General features: G+C 37.9%; 1 protein-coding gene across 4 annotated transcripts in view; it reads right to left on the bottom strand.

Moving 5' to 3' along the window:
- Window positions 1-19,113, bottom strand: part of PIAS2 (protein inhibitor of activated STAT 2) — a 67,136-nt gene that overhangs the window by 37,632 nt on the left and 10,391 nt on the right. For all 4 annotated transcript variants that reach the window (XM_065890154.1, XM_065890155.1, XM_065890156.1 and 1 more), the window contains exons 3-6: window positions 15,119-15,169; window positions 14,903-14,993; window positions 2,976-3,110; window positions 641-746 (exon numbers count right to left, since the gene is read on the bottom strand). In XM_065890154.1, the coding sequence (XP_065746226.1) occupies window positions 641-746; window positions 2,976-3,110; window positions 14,903-14,993; window positions 15,119-15,169 (383 nt within the window). The remainder of the gene's footprint in view (window positions 1-640; window positions 747-2,975; window positions 3,111-14,902; window positions 14,994-15,118; window positions 15,170-19,113) is intronic.

Genomic DNA, 19,113 nt, shown 5'->3' with positions numbered 1-19,113 from the left:
ACAGCCCTACTTGGTTCCCTTTTCAACCTATAGATCCTCTTCTCCTTTCTGGTTCATTCAGTGATATGAACTGGGAGAAAAATATTCTCTTTCCCCCCAAAAAAATGTCCTGTTCAATTAACTTCAATTACTGAACTGAATTATTTACAGTTTGGGTTAAGACTTTTTTTTTCTCTACCTATTATACAGTATGAAAGCAAAGTACAAAATAAAACATCTCAGAAGGCAAATATTATTGTTGATGGATATCAACATTTCTTTTGCAAAAAGACCTTTTTTAGTTAGAAGTTTTTAAATGTACATCACACTACACACCGCAGGTTTTGAAGACTTGCATTCCTATTCTCAAGTCAACGTAGGCATCAAAACTGCCATCAACCTGACATTTACCTAAATAACTTCTTATGAAAAGGTGAAAAATCAGATTAGCTGAGATTTAAAATTAATCCTCTTGGGAGTGGTTTCTAAGAGAAGGGCTTTTCAATTCATAGGGCTCCATTCTTAGAGTATTTTTAATTCATAATTCATTTTACGTTTCTAATAATTGTTCCCAAATTGTTCCTGTATGGAGATATATGTGAAGCTTTTTAAATTTCCATTTAAAGCATCTCATATGCTCAGTCTTACAAACATTACTTACTTAGTGCTCTGGAATGATCAGGGTTTCTAATACCTTTCATTTTTAATCTCTGTAATAACATGGCTGATGTGAGCTGTCGTACAAGATATACAGACATGGAGTAATTCTACAAAGAAAGATAATCTGTATTAAAGATGAGAGATAATAATCTATTTACATAAAACACTTGTCTAAGAAGCTCTGGTTTCTAAAAATAACATTCAAAATAACTTCCACAGGACAGTCAATGACTGGGAAGGGAACAAAATCAACTCAGCTACTTTAGGGAAGATGAACGCTTCATCATCTCAGTGATTGAGATATTTCTCAATCACTTATAACTTTAAAACATCTATGTGAAAGATAAAATGGCTCAGATCAGTGGTTTTCAAACTGTGTTTCTAACTTAGCAAAACTGGTGCTTTAGGGGCCACCATGGTATAAATGAAAATGCACTCTCCCATGCCCACTTCTAACTAGAATTTTCTGTTTTTATGTAATGGGGCTCTCATAATATATTCATTGAAAAATGAGATCCACTGCAGAAACAAAGTTCAAACACCTGTGGTCTAAATTAACACTTCACATCCAGAGTTCCACCGTTCTAATTCTGGCAGACACTTGCTACATGGCCTTAGGCAAATCACTCATATGGACCCAAAATCAGCTTTCTTTTGAGAAAAAATTTGACAATTAATTCCTGTTCCCAAACGGGCATTTTACTAGGGAAGGGGAAGCTACTACAGTATATAAGACACATGAAGAAACTATAAAAATCAAAAAGACAAGGCCAGAAAATAATAGCATCCAATCCCATATTCTCTTAGATCTGGCACAAAGGAACTTTCATTAGCTATTTATAAAGCTATGAAGAGATGATATACAATTTTACCTAAATGCTAAAAACCTACTTTACCATTTCATTACATTCATTCATTTAATCAATCCTACAATAAACAAAATACTTTTAATAGTTGCCAAACCAAATACCTTAAATATCATTTTTAATGTCCTGTAACAGTCCTTTCAAATATCTGAATACCCACTATAGTGTGCAAATTTAAGTCAATTAATCATTATAATTACAAGGAAAGAATATTATTCCCATTATGTGGCAAAAAACCCCCCACACCTGTCAGGCCTTCAATGTCTGCAATCTTTTACTCAAAAAATCTGTAAGTTCATAATCATTTCAAAAAGATATACTACTCTTCTGTTCAAATTCCTCTCACTAAGCTTTAAAGCATTAATACTTGCTCAGTTAACAATGTCCCTTATATTTGCATATAACACCCATTCTCCAGATTTTATTTATTCTTTATAATAAGCAGGCCTCAGAGAATTAATCAATTTGGCCAAAATCAAACAATTTGCCAACTTGGGACTAAGCCAAGATTTCCCAAATCCTTATCCAGTGCTTTACCACTGTACATTCAGTTCACACAAATAAAAAATATTAGGGATCAGTGTCTTACGATAAAAAAGTTAGAGTAAAAATTCAGAAATGAGAGCTCAAGAGAACAATCATTAAAGAGATCCTAATGTCTGTATAGTCAATACAAAAATATTCTTTATATCCAGCTCTGCAATTACCTTCGTGGTAAAACCAAATGATTCTGGCTACAAACATGACTCAACTTCTCCATCCACAAACAGGAATACTATCCTTTATTTCTATGAAACAGCAACATTAAAGCTGATGTTCAGAAGTTAACTGAAATCTCTTGCTATTCTATTATTTCAGTTACATAAACAAGCAGTTCTAAAATGGAAATCCCTTGTTGTATTAATCAGTATCTCATAATTGACAAAATGCATTTTGAGACTAAGCATCAGCAGAAACCCAGGTTCATCAACTAAAAATACAGAGGAAATAATATAAATCTAAGTAAATATTTTCATATGGATGCCCACATGTTATTTGAAGTATCAGCTATTCATATAAAGGCTGGAACAGATTATTTCTAATCACAACATGAGTACATTTAACCAAATGTTAATCTTCTCCAAAGCCTGAGAAAGCTTTCTTTGTTCCTCTTCAAAAATTACCCCAAATTCCCAGTTTCTTAAAATACTACTTAAACACACATAAACACAATTGTGATTAACCATTAACTTAAGAAATACTGTAATGATACTTATTTCCTTTCTAAGAAAATAAAGAGATGATACTCAGGAAACCTTAAAGTTTTAACCCTGAAAATCTCTACATCTCTACCCTGAACTGAAAATTACTGCTTTTTGGGGTTACAAACAGAAAACTGAATGAGCTGGAGCTAGTAGCGTAAGAAAAAAACAAAGTAAATCAACACCTAGTGGGAACACTTTCATGCTACCCAGAGAAAAGAATCTTTACCTTTCCAATTTCTGACGCCCAAGAAATGGAAATCTGGTTTGGCACAGCTGAGGATAATCTAACTAAAGATGTAATATTCAAAGGGCGTCCAGGGCGCTTCTGCTCAATCCCATTTTTAGGTGGTGGTGCATAGCCCTATAACCAAGAAAGAAAAATAATTTTAAATTCTCCATAGAGGAGCAAACATTTTCTCCAAGACGAGTACAGTATCTTGCCTAATTTCAGTCACACTTAATTACTTTTATTTTATCCTGGAAATCACATAGTCCTCACCCTAAAGTCACCAATCCAAACGAGGAAAATGACCTTTTAAAAATGTTACAAAATATTTCACAAATCCAGAAAAATACAACAAAAAATCCATGTTCCATTAAAATTAAAGATGCTGAGATCTTGCCATATTGACTATGAATTTTTTTCCTTTTTTTAAACAATATAGTTGCACCTCTTTACACTGATTCATCTTAGGAGCTCCAATTCATTCAAATACTAGGGGCGAGAGAGGGAAAACGAACTCTGGAAATTTAAAAAAAAAGCAAATCAGTGAATTTCAAACGAATTATTAAAATCTTCTGAGTGATAAAAAAGCTCTCCACTGTCTTCTCTCCGAGTAGAACAGAGATTGCCATCTTTAAAACCAGGTCACGTTAACAAAAAAGAAAAACCAATATTTCAATTGGCATTGAATTAGCTTGACGGCTATAATAAAATCGCTACTTATATATTTTTCTATTTTTTCTAGTCATTAAGTATTTGTTTTAAATAGTAAACAGTCTCACTTTTGATTTCACAGTACATCCAATTCTCAATTACCACAGGACTTTTCAGTTTCTGATTTTCAAAACCAATACATTTTTTAGAAAATTAAAATTTCTTAGCTGCGAAAACATCTACATACTGAAAAGCACACACCATAGTTCATTGAATCTAAGATGCCAATGATGCAATTTATGTACCACTGAGAAGGAAAAAACAGTAAGTTAATGATACAACCTAATGTACTTTTTCTTCCTGCATACATATCAAGAAAACATAAGCAAGATGAACTGGCTAACATATTCCTTTAGGATATACAGAAGAATCTCTTGAATCGTTTTCTCACTGTCATCAATGCATGTTTTCCACATGATACTCTCCTATATGCCACCAAGAGCTCAAGATAAAAATACTTCTTAAGGGCTTCCCTGGCGGCGCAGTGGTTGAGAGTCCGCCTGCCGGTGCAGGGGACACGGGTTCGTGCCCCAGTCCGGGAAGATCTCACATGCCGCGGAGCGGCTGGGCCCGTGAGCCATGGCCGCTGAGCCTGCACGTCTGGAGCCTGTGCTCTGCAACGGGAGAGGCCACAGCAGTGAGAGGCCCGCGTACCGCAAAAAAAAAAAACTTCTTAAAATTATATTCTACTCCACAAATATCTCTCAGATTTCCTTGCAAGTCACTGACACCCTTAGACTAACTACAAGTGTTAATGCTGACACACCCTGGATATTAAGAGAACAAAAATTTCAAATAACAGCCAGGATTCACGAACCTTCCTCAAAACGTTCCCAAGTCATTTGTTGACTGAAAAACCGATAAAGGGCAGTTAACCAGTCATGCCATGGGAATAATAACATCAGGGTTGTACAAGTGCAGGCAACAACAATACATTACAGCTGCCACCTGATCATCAGAAACTGTTAAGACACCTCTAGATTTTAAAGATGTCAAAAATATGCACCTTGGTAACAATGAGATACAGTTTTGGTGGTATCACACGGCAGAGCCTAGGAAAACAGTCTTTCACACTAGGGAACACCATTCGCTGCCTTGTAGGAGGTAGGATAGTAATTTTTTTTTTTTTTTTTTTTTTTTTGCGGTATGCGGGCCTCTCACTGTTGTGGCCTCTCCCGTTGCAGAGCACAGGTTCCGGACACGCAGGCTCAGCGGCCATGGCTCACGGGCACAGCCGCTCCGCGGCATGTGGGATCTTCCTGGACCGGGGCACGAACCCGTGCCCCCTGCATCGGCAGGCAGACTCTCAACCACTGCGCCACCAGGGAAGCCCGGATAATAATTATTAAGTGTGAATTCCCATGATAATGTGTAATCTACAATGTGCAACAAGACTTTGAAAATCATTGAGAACTGTATGAGCAGAGGAATAGAAGACAAAGAGAAAAACGTAAATAACTTTCATTACACTATGGAAAAGGGAAATTGTGTGTGTGTGTGTGTGTGTGTGTGTGTGTGTGTGTGCAGAGGAGGATTATGCCCATCTAAAGTTGTTCAAGTGAAATAAAACAAAGAAGCAAACTCATAAGAAAGTCCTCTTATAAAGACTAGGAAATTGGTTCAATGAGCAACACACACAAGGAATATCAACACCAGTATCTGGGTAATTGTGAATGAAACCTTTGTTTTGCCTGTTTGGGGCCTGAAAGACTAGTCTGTCTTCTGGTATGTCCACTAGTATGTTAACCAAATAAAAATAATGGCACAGGGTGTGCCAAAATGATAAAAACTCATGAACTAGTTAGACAGTAAACTCTGTAAATTGGAATTTGAGAAACCCAGCAACAATGCAGTTAGTTAATTTGACAGAAGAGACCAATAGAAGGGAAGAGAATAAACGAGCATATAAGAATGAGGTGTTACTCCATCCAAAAACAACAGAATACACATATTTCTCAAGTGCCCATGGAACATTCTCCAGGATAGATCATATCTTGGGTCACAAATCAAGCCTTGGTAAATTTAAGAAAACTGAAATTGTATCAAGTATCTTTTCTGACCACAACGCCATGAGACTAGATATCAATTACAGGAAAGATCTGTAAAAAATACAAACACATGGAGGCTAAACAATACACTACTTAATAATGAAGTGATCACTGAAGAAATCAAAGAGGAAATAAAAAAATACCTAGAAACAAATGACAATGGAGACACAACGACCCAAAACCTATGGGAGGGATGCAGCAAAAGCAGTTCTAAGGGGGAAGTTTATAGCAATACAAGCCCACCTTAAGAAGCAGGAAACATCTCGAATGAACAACCTAACCTTGCACCTCAAGCAATTAGAGAAAGAAGAACAAAAAAACCCCAAAGCTAGCAGAAGGAAAGAAATCATAAAAATCAGATCAGAAATAAATGAAAAAGAAATGAAGGGAACGATAGCAAAGATCAATAAAACTAAAAGCTGGTTCTTTGAGAAGATAAACAAAATAGATAAACCACTAGCCAGACTCATCAAGAAAAAAAGGGAGAAGACTCAAATCAATAGAATTAGAAATGAAAAAGGAGAAGTAACAACTGACACTGCAGAAATACAAAAGATCATGAGAGATTACTACAAGCAACTCTATGCCAATAAAATGGACAATCTGGAAGAAATGGACAAATTCTTAGAAATGCACAACCTGCCAAGACTGAATCAGGAAGAAATAGAAAATATGAACAGACCAATCACAAGCACTGAAATTGAAACTGTGATTAAAAATCTTCCAACAAACAAAAGCCCAGGACCAGATGGCTTCACAGGCGAATGCTATCAAACATTTAGAGCTGACACCTATCCTTCTCAAACTCTTCCAAAATATAGCAGAGGGAGGAGCACTCCCAAATTCCTTCTACGAGGCCACCATCACCTTGATACCAAAACCAGACAAGGATGTCACAAAGAAAGAAAACTACAGGCCAATATCACTGATGAACATAGATGCAAAAATCCTCAACAAAATACTAGCAAACAGAATCCAACAGCACATTAAAAGAATCATACACCATGATCAGGTGGGGTTTATTCCAGGAATGCAAGGATTCTTCAATATACGCAAAGCTATCAATGTGATACACCATATTAACAAACTGAAGGAGAAAAACCATATGATCATCTCAATAGATGCAGAGAAAGCTTTCGACAAAATTCAACACCCATTTATGATAAAAACCTTGCAGAAAGTAGGCATAGAGGGAACTTTCCTCAACATAATAAAGGCCATATATGACAAGCCCACAGCCCATCATCCTCAATGGTGAAAAACTGAAAGCATTTCCACTAAGATCAGGAACAAGACAAGGTTGCCCACTCTCACCACTCTTATTCAACATAGTTTTGGAAGTTTTAGCCACAGCAATCAGAGAAGAAAAGGAAATAAAAGCAATCCAAATCGGAAAAGAAGTAGTAAAGCTGTCACTGTTTGCAGATAACATGATACTATACATAGAGAATCCTAAAGATGCTACCAGAAAACTACCAGAGCTAATCAATGAATTTGGTAAAGTAGCAGGATACAAAATTAATGCACAGAAATCTCTGGCATTCCTATATACTAATGATGAAAAATCTGAAAGCGCAATCAAGAAAACACTCCCATTTACCACTGCAACAAAAAGAATAAAATATCTAGGAATAAACCTACCTAAGGAGACAAAAGACCTGTATGCAGACAATTATAAGACACTGATGAAAGAAATTAAAGATGATACAAATCGATGGAGAGATATACCATGTTCTTGGATTGGAAAAATCAACATTGTGAAAATGACTCTACTACCCAAAGCAATCTATAGATTCAATGCAATCCCTATCAAACTACCACTGGCATTTTTCACAGAACTAGAATAAAAAATTTCGCAATTTGTATGGAAACACAAAAGACCCTGAATAGCCAAAGCAATCTTGAGAACGAAAAAAGGAGCTGGAGGAATCAGGCTCCCTGACTTCAGACTATACTACAAAGCTACAGTAATGAAGACAGTATGGTACTGGCACAAAAACAGAAAGATAGATCAATGGAACAGGATAGAAAGCCCAGAGATAAACCCACGCACATATGGACACCTTATCTTTGATAAAGGTGGCAGGAACGTACAGTGGAGAAAGGACAGCCTCTTCAATAAATGGTGCTGGGAAAACTGGACAGGTACATGTAAAAGTATGAGATTAGATCACTCCCTAACACCATACACAAAAATAAGCTCAAAATGGATTAAAGACCTAAATGTAAGGCCAGAAACTATCAAACTCTTAGAGGAAAACGTAGGCAGAACACTCTATGACATAAATCACAGCAAGATCCTTTCTGATCCACCTCCTAGAGTAATGGAAATAAAAACAACAATAAACAAATGGGACCTAATGAAAGTTCAAAGCTTTTGCACAGCAAAGGAAACCATAAACAAGACCAAAAGACAACCCTCAGAATGGGAGAAAATATTTGCAAATGAAGCAACTACAAAGGATTAATCTCCAAAATTTACAAGCAGCTCATGCAGCTCAATAACAAAACAACAAACAACCCAATCCAAAAATGGGCAGAAGACCTAAATAGACATTTCTCCAAAGAAGATATACAGAATGCCAACAAACACATGAAAGAATGCTCAACATCACTGATCATTAGAGAAATGCAAATCAAAACTACAATGAGATATCATCTCACACCAGTCAGAATGGCCATCATCAAAAAATCTAGAAACAATAAATGCTGGAGAGGGTGTGGAGAAAAGGGAACACTCTTGCACTGCTGGTGGGAATGTGAATTGGTTCAGCCACTATGGAGAACAGTATGGAGGTTCCTTAAAAAACTACAAATAGAATTACCATATGACCCAGCAATCCCACTACTGGGCATATACCCTGAGAAAACCAAAATTCAAAAAGAGTCATGGGGGCTTCCCTGGTGGCGCAGTGGTTGAGAGTCCGCCTGCCGATGCAGGGGACACGGGTTCGTGCCCCGGTCCGGGAGGATCCCACATGCCGCGGAGCGGCTGGGCCCGTGAGCCATGGCCGCTGAGCCTGCGCGTCCGGAGCCTGTGCTCTGCGACGGGAGAGGCCACAACAGTGAGAGGCCCACGTACCGCAAAAAAAAAAAAAAAAAAAAAAGTCATGTACCAAAATGTTCATTGCAGCTCTATTTACAATAGCCAGGAGATGGAAACAACCTAAGCGCCCATCATCGGATGAATGGATAAAGAAGATGTGGCACATATATACAGTGGAATATTACTCAGCCTTAAAAAGAAACGAAATTGAGCTATTTGTAATGAGATGGATAGACCTAGAGTCTGTCATACAGAGTGAAGTAAGTCAGAAAGAAAAAGACAAATACCGTATGCTAACACATATATATGGAATTTAAGAAAAAAAAAATGTCATGAAGAACCTAGGGGTAAGACAGGAATAAAGACACAGACCTACTGGAGAACGGACTTGAGGATATGGGGAGGGGGAATGGTGAGCTGTGACAGGGCGAGAGAGAGTCATGGACATATACACACTAACAAACATAGTAAAGTAGATAGCTAGTGGGCAGCAGCCGCATGGCACAGGGATATTGGCTCGGTGCTTTGTGGCAGCCTGGAGGGGTGGGATAGGGAGGGTGGGAGGGAGGGAGACGCAAGAGGGAAGACATATGGGAACATATGTATATGTATAACTGATTCACTTTGTTATGGGGCAGAAACTAACACACCATTGTAAAGCAATTATACCCCAATAAAGACGTTAAAAAATAAATAAATCAATCAATAAAAGAATGAGGTGTTAGCAAATTCAAAACCAAATATGGTACTAGTATTATTCACCAAAACATTTTAAATCTATTCTCTACCCCACATGACTAGTTTAATTTCATTGGTAATTCTGAGTTATCTGTATAATTATATTCTCCCTCTGACCAACAGTATCACCTCCAGTCAACCACCAGTTACCCGATTATTGAGAACAGGATATACAGTTGACCCTTAAACAACTCGGGGGCTCGGGCACTCACCCACCACACAGTTGAAAATCCAAGTATAACTTACAGTCAGCCCTCTGAATATTCAGTTCCTCTGTACCTGAGGCACATGCAACACTGTAGTATTCACTACGGAAAATAACGCAGTATTCGGACCCAAGCAGTTCAAACCCATGTCGTTCTAGGGTCAACCGTAAAAGCTGAGCCTTCACATATTTCTAACAATTTTCCATATCTAAAGCAAAACTAAAATTAAGTTCATCTGACAGGAGACCTTTGGAGTAAATCTAAAGCTTTCTAAATAAAGGCTGCTGAAGAGCCACCGAAAGATTTTTTCATCAGTCTCAACCTAACACTTCAATAAAAGATATACCTAAAGAACCTTTTCTGTTCCATGCTCTGACAACATCTCATCTACTTGTAATTCTGACAAAAGATGACAGTGTTGCTCCTTTAACATTTTCCCCCTAATTTTCTAATTACCATTACTACTTTAGTACTACCAACATATTTACTATTTTACTTTGTATTATAAAAATTTTCAAACATACACAAGAGTAGAAAGAACAGTAAAGTACCCACCAAACCACTTCAATAACCAACATGTTGCCAAGCTTGTTTCATTTGCCTCTGGCCCAACCCGAGCCCACCCCAAAATACATACCCGCCTCCCAAAATACATACCCCACACATACACACATTTATTTTTGCCCGAGTATTTAAATGCAAGTTCTAGACATGCCATTTGACCCATACTTTTATATGCATCTTTAAAAGACCTTAAAAAAAAAAAAACAGTATCACGATCTTAATTTAACCATAACTTTAAAAAATTATCTAATATCTACTTTATATTCCAATTTCTCAACCGCCTCAGAGATGTCTTTTATCTTTTTATTACTGAAACTTTCAAACCTATAGAAACATACGGAAAAAAGTATAACAAATTCCCATATACCTATCATCCAATTCAATAATTTACTTATAAGCAGTCTTTACCCCCATCTCAGATTATTATATAAGGTATCCCAGACACATTACTTTACCCACACATAGTTTGGTATATATGATGTCCTTTTACAGTTTGAATCGGAATCCAAACTTGACCCTCACAGTGTGCTCAGTTGTTTCTGAAGTCTCCTTTATTCTATATTAAAGAATAATTTTTATTCTCCGCCACCCCCTGCCTCCAAGTCTACTCCTTTTCCAATGCTGTCGTTGAAGACCCCAGGGCTTCTGACCTGAAGAATGACCTCTTCTTCTGTATTAGACAGACTGCTTCCTCACAGTATGAAAGTATGATACTCCCATGTTTTAAGCTGGTAATTAGTTGTACAGGCTTGACCAAACTCAGGTTCAAATTTTCAGGCACAAAAACTACATAAGGAATGTTATGTTCTTCCTATTGTACCACATCATGAGGCACAGAATATCCGTTTGCCCCATTTTCAGTGATGTAAAGGTTGATCAGTTCAGCTGATGTAGGCCTGATCCTTCCACTAGAAAGTTCCGCATCCAGCTTTGACCTAATGGTTTTAGTATCCATTGATGATGGTTACCAAGATCCATTATATGATTACGGATTACAAAAAAAGTTTTTAAATCCATTCTTCCTTTTGCTTTTATTAGTTGAAATCTTTGCATAAAGAACTTGACCACAGCAACATTTGTTACTCTGAAATCAATGATTCTCTCCCTTAACCAGTTTTTAGAGTAATGAGTTGATGTAACCTCCAAAGGTTTATTTTAGCATAATTATAAACTCATTTATATATTTGATAATTTTGAGTCCACTTAAGTATTATTTTTTTAGATGCCAATATTATCCCATCTTAGGCCAAGGGAATCTCTTCAAATTGGTGTGTGTGTGTGTTTCAAAAGAAGAATATATTGACTTTACTTCAGGCCAGATTTACTGTGAGGCAGACCGTCGGTGTAACTAATATATGCAGGAAGAGAATAATATATCAGCAAAAAGAAATCCACAAACTCAGAGAATACATTGAGATAATGGCACTAGTACTAATAAGTCTCCTGCTGCACCGAGAGGAAGTAGTTAGGAGATCTTTTTCAGCTGAACTGTAAGCACACATTCTCTCCATTCTTTGGAATCTTTCCAAGAAATACTACCCCATGTCAACCCACCTCCACACCCCAACCTTACAGCTCCACAGGTTTACATAAATTTCTCAAAATCTGTTTAAAAGGAAAAATAATTCAGCCTCTCAAAATAACTCTCCAAGCAAAGAATTTTTCTCTCCTCTACCCTTAAAAGCATGTAATTTTCTCATCTGGCTGTCAGTGTGTATGCTTGCAGTGCTTGAGTCAAAGGTGGAGGTGTGGGGAAGATTCTCAGAGGAAGTTTCACTTGTGTCTGTCCACTCTGCACTTATCGTTCTACAAGTCCTGCTATGAACTGCTTACTGTCATCTCTGTATCAAGGGATTGGAAAAATCAAGGGATAAAGATGTCTTATAAAACTCAGCATCTTGATGTGGGTAAAACAGCACATAAACTGCTTTCATCACTATTTGACCCTTAAGAATCCAGGGACACATTGCTATTATCAAGGTAACACCATTTCCCATCCAGTTTACTCTTTGTTCATCATGGATCCATAATGACTACATACTACAATAAGGTCATACACGTAGACACTTGTTCCCAGACACAAATTTGAATTTATTCAGAGCTCTAATGGGAAATCCCATGACTTACTCCTCCAGGCTCTGTTGTATGATAAACCAGGATCATGGGCAAGGACCACATGTCGAATTTCTTTGTGGCCTGTTGATGCTTCTTACAATTGGAACAAAGTCCCTGAAGATCTCCACAGTGGTGAAGAGCTCACTTCTTCTCAGGCAGCAGTACACTCACATGATTCTCATAAATCTGCTGCATGCTAGTAAAGGCTCCATATTACATTATCCCAAACAACAGCAATTGTGGATCAAGGGGAGGTCTGAGCAGTTTTTCATCAGTTGCATGTAAATTTATGTCAACTGTTCCACAGGAGTTCACAGGGCTGAAGACGAAAAACCTGGGAAAGACTGGCATCTGGTCTTTGGGATGGTCCTATTAGGGTCAGGCAAGCTCACCCTTGCCCCCATCATCACCCCATTGCCTTCTGTTTGTGAAATCTGTTTTGAAATCCTTTGTCCTAATGCTCACCTTTCTTCATCTCCCTCACAAGTGCTCCTGGAGCCACTGCCGGACTCTGGCTCCAGAGGTGAGTTCAAGACTCATCAGACAAAGGGTGTTTCACGTAGTAGCTGATGTGTTCACAAACAGCCTAGTATAAGTACTCAACGGTTAGTTAGTGCTTTTGGTAAGAAAGCAGCAGTGACTGAGTAACAATGTCCCAGAGGAAGTGCTCAACTGCCTAATTTCTTCTCTCTCAAAAGTCCTGGAAGAATGACAAATTCAGAGCTCTCCAGAGTGGTGCTGCAGATCTCACAGATGGAAATATTACAGCAAAAATACTGGTCCACCTGGAAAATGGTGTGTGTACACACCTGTCACTATCACATTTTCTGAAGCAATGCCAGAGTTTAGGTAGAGCCTCACACATTTCAGACACGACCCCCCAGCACCGGCACATATAATACTGGATAGATCTTCAAGGTGGGTCTATAGACAGCAAGAAGATCATCATAATTAGATATTTCTAAGGAGAATGAGAGAGTTAAATAGCAATAAAAGTCAAAGGTCAAAAGAAATCTTAGCCCATCATCAACAAAGAAAATTGGATATGAAAAGCAATGGAAAATGTGCTATCATTCCAAAACCCCAGGTTTCCTTTGCTACACATCTGGCCACCCAGTGGCATCCTTCAGCTCCAAGTAAGGCTGCTTCTTCCCTTGGTTTAGATCGTTATATGATCCATCCAGATAAAAGACAGCTCCTGAGATCTGTTGTTGCTTATGGCCAGAAACCCAAGAGACAAAATGTCTCACTGGGGTTTGAACGTGCACAAGGCCATGTAAGCATTCCTCCCCACCATAACTGCTCAGCCTCTGAAATTTCCCCTTTCATCCCCAGAAAACTCTCTTTCATGATTTCAGCCACACAGACATCTTTCAGAAAGAGTAGGCAGTCGTGCAGTATTGCTCAAGCCCTATAAAATGCATGAAACACGTTATTTCTCAGGTCTCTAAATCCACAGGCTACGCATGAGAGAAATGAGACTCGTGACAACCAAGAAGTCACATCTTTGACTGGCAGGGTCAGCCTTGGCCATTGACCATCTTCACTTTGGGCTTCAACTACAACCACTTGGCCCTGGTACAGCCTGCTCACAGCTGTTGCGCATATACTTATTCCAGAGACAAGTCTTGTGCCCAGCAGGGATGCTAAACAGCTGCCCCATCTCTATCTCAACAGTCACGTGGTATCTGCTTTACTGAAATGGCAGCTTAACATAACGGTGGAATCACTGTTCTCACAGCACTTCTTCAGTTAAGATACATATCCACTCTGTAGGGCTTGAAAAACAGGCCATGCTCTACTACTATTGTGATTAAGGCTTTACTTCCACACAGCTGTACCAAATTAGTAACTTAGTCCAAACCTCAGTGGAGACAGATAAATAGTCCTGTTCAACAATTAATTGTTATATTAAGATTTGACTAACAGGATTTGAAGAGTCTGGAGCTATCTAACAGGTCAGAAGCAGGCTATACACACTGAGAGAGAGTGTGTGTGTGTGTATCTCCCAGGTGCTGAAGCCCATATACTATATCACTGCTTAAACAATAGGTTGTCCATCAAATATCACTGCATCCATCCCCCAAGTGTGCACCATCAAGGCTCAAGCTCAGAATCCTTAATCTCCATGTCCAGTCGCTCTCAGCAGCCTCTAACTTTCATCATCTCATCCATGGCTGAGGCCCAGCTCATTCAGACATCACTACAACACGCTGCCCTACATATGCAGGTCCTGCCCTGCTACTATGCCATTTGATATGATCTGAAGAGTCTTTCACAGCTTCCTCGCTTCCTGCCACAAGATGCTTCAAGCTCATCTCTTCCATCTCCCCCAAACCTGGAATCAGCCACTTCCCCAAGGAGCCATGAATCTCTCTAGTGGAAAACAGTATTTAATGCTGGGACTGTTCATTGGTACTAAGTGATCACTATTTCTAGGCCTTGTTAGTATTTATAATAAACTTACATACAAAAGCCTGTGAATAAAAAGCAACTTACAGGCAAAGGAAACAGCTTCCCATTTACTTTTATACAGAGACTATTGGGATAGTTATCTTCTTGAGGGCAACTCGTCTCTGCCAGGCAAAGTCTGCATTAAAGAAAAAAATACTCTTAAATAGTGTACTCAAACATGCTTATGTATTTACAAATTCAGGACTATATACATATAGTTACAAGTATAAAATTAAAGTAACAAGAAAATTTCAAACTCACCTCAACTGAACTTGGACTGTATAATCTCTCCTACCACCTGGCAAAAAATCCCTGTTGGAAAGAGAAAAAAAATCGGGTTAAGAAAACACAACTAGAATTCACAGAAACATTCTCAACAGAAAAAAGCATTATTGGTATTTTTACTCTTAGTCCTTAAAAAATGAACACTACCTTACCAATAGCACAAGACTTAATTAAAACACTGTAGTTATGACAGCCCTCATTTGCTTAACATTTAGTCTTGTCTTTATGGCAATTTTAAAGTATTTTCAATTCATGGGAACTTTCGCAATACAATTTTTATTTCAACAGACAACAGACTTGGTTAACAGGAAAAGGAGCATGGTTCTGAAAGAGTTTAATAAATTAATTTGTTTACTTACAGTGGCTCTGAAGCCTTGGCTGAGCATTCTAATCACTTGCAAATTTTGTTTTAATACACAGGCCCACTCATCAGACATTCTTATTGGTTCTGAAGCACAGTCTGAGCATTAGTAGTTTATACAACTACTCAGGTGATTCTAATAAAGAACTAGGATGGAGAACTGGTGTCTAGAGCCTCAGAACCTCTATACCCCAGCAACTTCATAACTATGTACGAGCCTCAGAACCTCTATACCCCAGCAACTTCATAACTATGTACCCGAATAAGGAAACAGAATCTCTTAAAATTTCTAGATGAGAACCTAACAGAGTCCCATGTGAAATATCTCTGGGATGGAACCTCCTAAACACTTGCCACTCAAAATGGAGTCCACAATGAAGCAGCACTGTAACTGCTTGGGAGCTTCTTAGTTAGAAATGCAGAATCTCAGGCTCCACTCCAAAACTACAGAATTAGAATCTGAATTTTAGTAAGATTCCCAAAGTGACATGTATTCACTTTACAGTTTAAGAAATCTTCTCCTCAGCCATTATCATAAATCCTGGACTGTGTCAGAGAGAAGATCATTAGAGATTAGTCCTGTCTTGAGAGTACATATAGCCCTCCATCTTGTTCCAACATGCTTCTACTGCTTCCAATTCTCTATGTTCACTGGAAGGCAGTAAAGCACAGTAGTGATCAGCCTGAGTTCCATAGTCCCAAACTGTATGACCTTGGGCAAATTACCTAACCTTTCTGTGCCTCAGTTACATCTGTTAAAGATGGAAAATTACTGCATCGACTTCATGAAGTTGTTGTGACAAACGTGTTAATACTACATGTGAAGTGCCTGGATATAAGAAGTGCTCAACAAGTGTGAGCAGCTGGCTGCTATTATTGTTAACTGTTTCTCTTGCCAGTAGTAGCTTCCACATTTCTCAAATGCCTATTCAAAATATCCTAGACAACACTGACCTCTTGAGAGTAACTCATATCATTCTGCTCATTAAAATCAAGAAACACTGCAAAGTCTGGGTGCTGGAGCATCAAAGACAAATAAGACATAATATTTGCTCTCAAAGGTCTCATATGCTAGTAAGTAACAAATATATACAACTAAAAGAATATGTGGTAAGTGTTACAGTACATTATGAAAACTAAGTGTTACAGAAAAGAGGGAAATTCAATTTTGTCTTGAAAGTTCAAGGCAGTTACCACAATCAGTCCAAACAAATTAGAAAACAGGGTTTGTACAGCAGTGGTTCTATTTCCACGTAGAGAGACACACTTCCATCAGTAACAGTGTCTTCACTAGTAGGGTGATTCTCAACAGAAGGAAAGGTGAGTATCAACCAGAGATACATGGCAGAAACTTGTTAGGTTGGGAACATAATTTTCAAAAAGAGAAAAGACAAAAGATGAACCTAGAAAGATAAATGGGAGAACGTTATAAAGGGTTTTGAATAGCTCACTAAGGATTTATACTTTATTCCAGTAAGGGAAATTAACATAAACTGGGAAATGCAATGTGTTACAGATCTTCACAAATGTGACAAGTAATGACTAAGCATCTTCTGACATTCATTTTCTGCCAGTCACTGCTCTAGGAACTTTCACATGTTGAACTCATTTATCAGATATAAAGGCATTTACTATATGCCAGGCACTGTGACAGGCTCTGAGAATATAAAAATGAGTAAGAGATGTTGAATTTACAAACTTCTTAGTGAAACCAAGTAGTCAAATAAATGCTTTAATAGAAAATAAGTACATGGGAGTAGTACAGAGAGAGACAAATGATGAATTTGGGGAAATGTAAAAGGCATCACAGAAGAGGGAAGACTTGAACTGGCCCTTAAAACATGACTCATGTTTGCCAAACAGAGTAAGGAGGAAGAGAATATGCAAAGATGCACAGCTATGAAAGTCCAGCTAGAGTATAGGCTGCTAAAAAAGAGTGACAGGAGATGAGATGATTAAAAAAAAGTTTAGTAGATCCTACAGAGGCCACTTCTCCAAAGTCGAGAAACAAAACTAACCTACCACATACATAAAAATACAAAGAGCAACTTAGACAAAATGAGATGGCAGAGGAACATTTTCCAGATGAAGGAACGAGATAAAACTCCAGAAGAAAAACTACATGAAGCAGAGACAGGCAATCTACCCAAGAAAGAGTAATGATCGCAAGATGATCGAAGAATTTGGGAGAAGAATGGATGCACAGGGTGAGAAGTTAGAAGTTTTTAACAGAGTTAGAAAATATAATGAACAACCAGAGATGAAGAATATAATAACTGAAATAAAAATATACTAGAAGGAATCAACAACAGACTAAATGATACAGAGGAATGGATCAGTGGGCTGGAAGACAGTAGCAGAAATCACTGCCACTGAACAGAAAAAAGAATGAAAAGAAATGAGGATAGTTTAAGAGACCTCTGGGACATCAAAAATCACTAATAATTCACATTATAGGGGCCCCCAAAGGGAGAAGAGAAAGAGAAAGGGCCTGAGAACATATCTGAAGACGTAACAGCTGAAAACTTCCTTAACATGGAAAAGGAAGGAAAAATAAACAAATGGGACCTAATCAAATATAAAAGCTTTTACAAAGCAAAGTAAACCATCCACAAAACAAAAAGACAATGTACGGAATGGCAGAAAATATTTGCAGATGATATGACTGATAAGGAATCAATATCCAACATTTATAAACAGCTCATACAACTCAACATCAAAAAAAACCCGATTAAAAAATGAACAGAACCGAACAGACATTTTTCCAAAAAGGAAATGCAGATGGCCAACAACATTGTTAATCATCAGAGAAATGTAAGTCAAAACTACAATGAGGTATCACCTCACGAGTCAGAAGGGCTATCATCAAAAAGTCTACAAATAACAAACAAATGCTGGAGAAGGTGTGGAGGAAAAGGAACCCTGCTACACTGTTGGTGGGAATGCAAATTGGTGCAGCCACTATGGAGTACAGTGTGGAGGTTCCCTTAAAAACTAGAGTTACCATATGATCCAGCAATCCCACTCCCAGGCATATATCCAGGAGACAAACACTCTTAATTCAAAAAGATACATGCACCCCAACGTTCACAGCAGCACTACGATAGTCAAGACATGGAAGCAACCTAAGTGTCCATCAACAGATGAATGGATAAAGAAGATACAGATACACAAAGACACACACACAAACACAATGGAGTATTACTCAGCCATAAAAAAGAATAAAATATTGTCATTTTCAGCAACATGGGTGGACCAAGAGATTATCATACTAAGTGAAGTAAGTCAGACAGAGAAAGACAAATATTATATACCACTTATATGTGGAATCTAAAAAAAATAACACAAATGAACTTATTTACAAAACAGAAAACAAACTCACAGGCACAGAAAACAGACTTACGGTTTTCAAAAGGGAAAGAGGGCTGGGGTAGGGATAAATTAAGAGTATGGGATTAAAAGATACCACCATATATATAAAATAGATAATAAGGATTTACAGTACAGCACATGGAACTATATTCAATATCTTGTAACAATCTATAATGGAAAAGAATCTATAAAATATACATATAGGGCTTCCCTGGTGGCGCAGTGGTTGAGAGTCCGT

Source organism: Phocoena phocoena, chromosome 13 (genome assembly GCF_963924675.1).
Source record: "Phocoena phocoena chromosome 13, mPhoPho1.1, whole genome shotgun sequence".
NCBI lineage: Eukaryota > Metazoa > Chordata > Mammalia > Artiodactyla > Phocoenidae > Phocoena > Phocoena phocoena.
The sequence above is the reverse complement of the archived record's forward strand: the minus strand, read 5'-3'. Positions and strand labels throughout refer to the sequence as shown.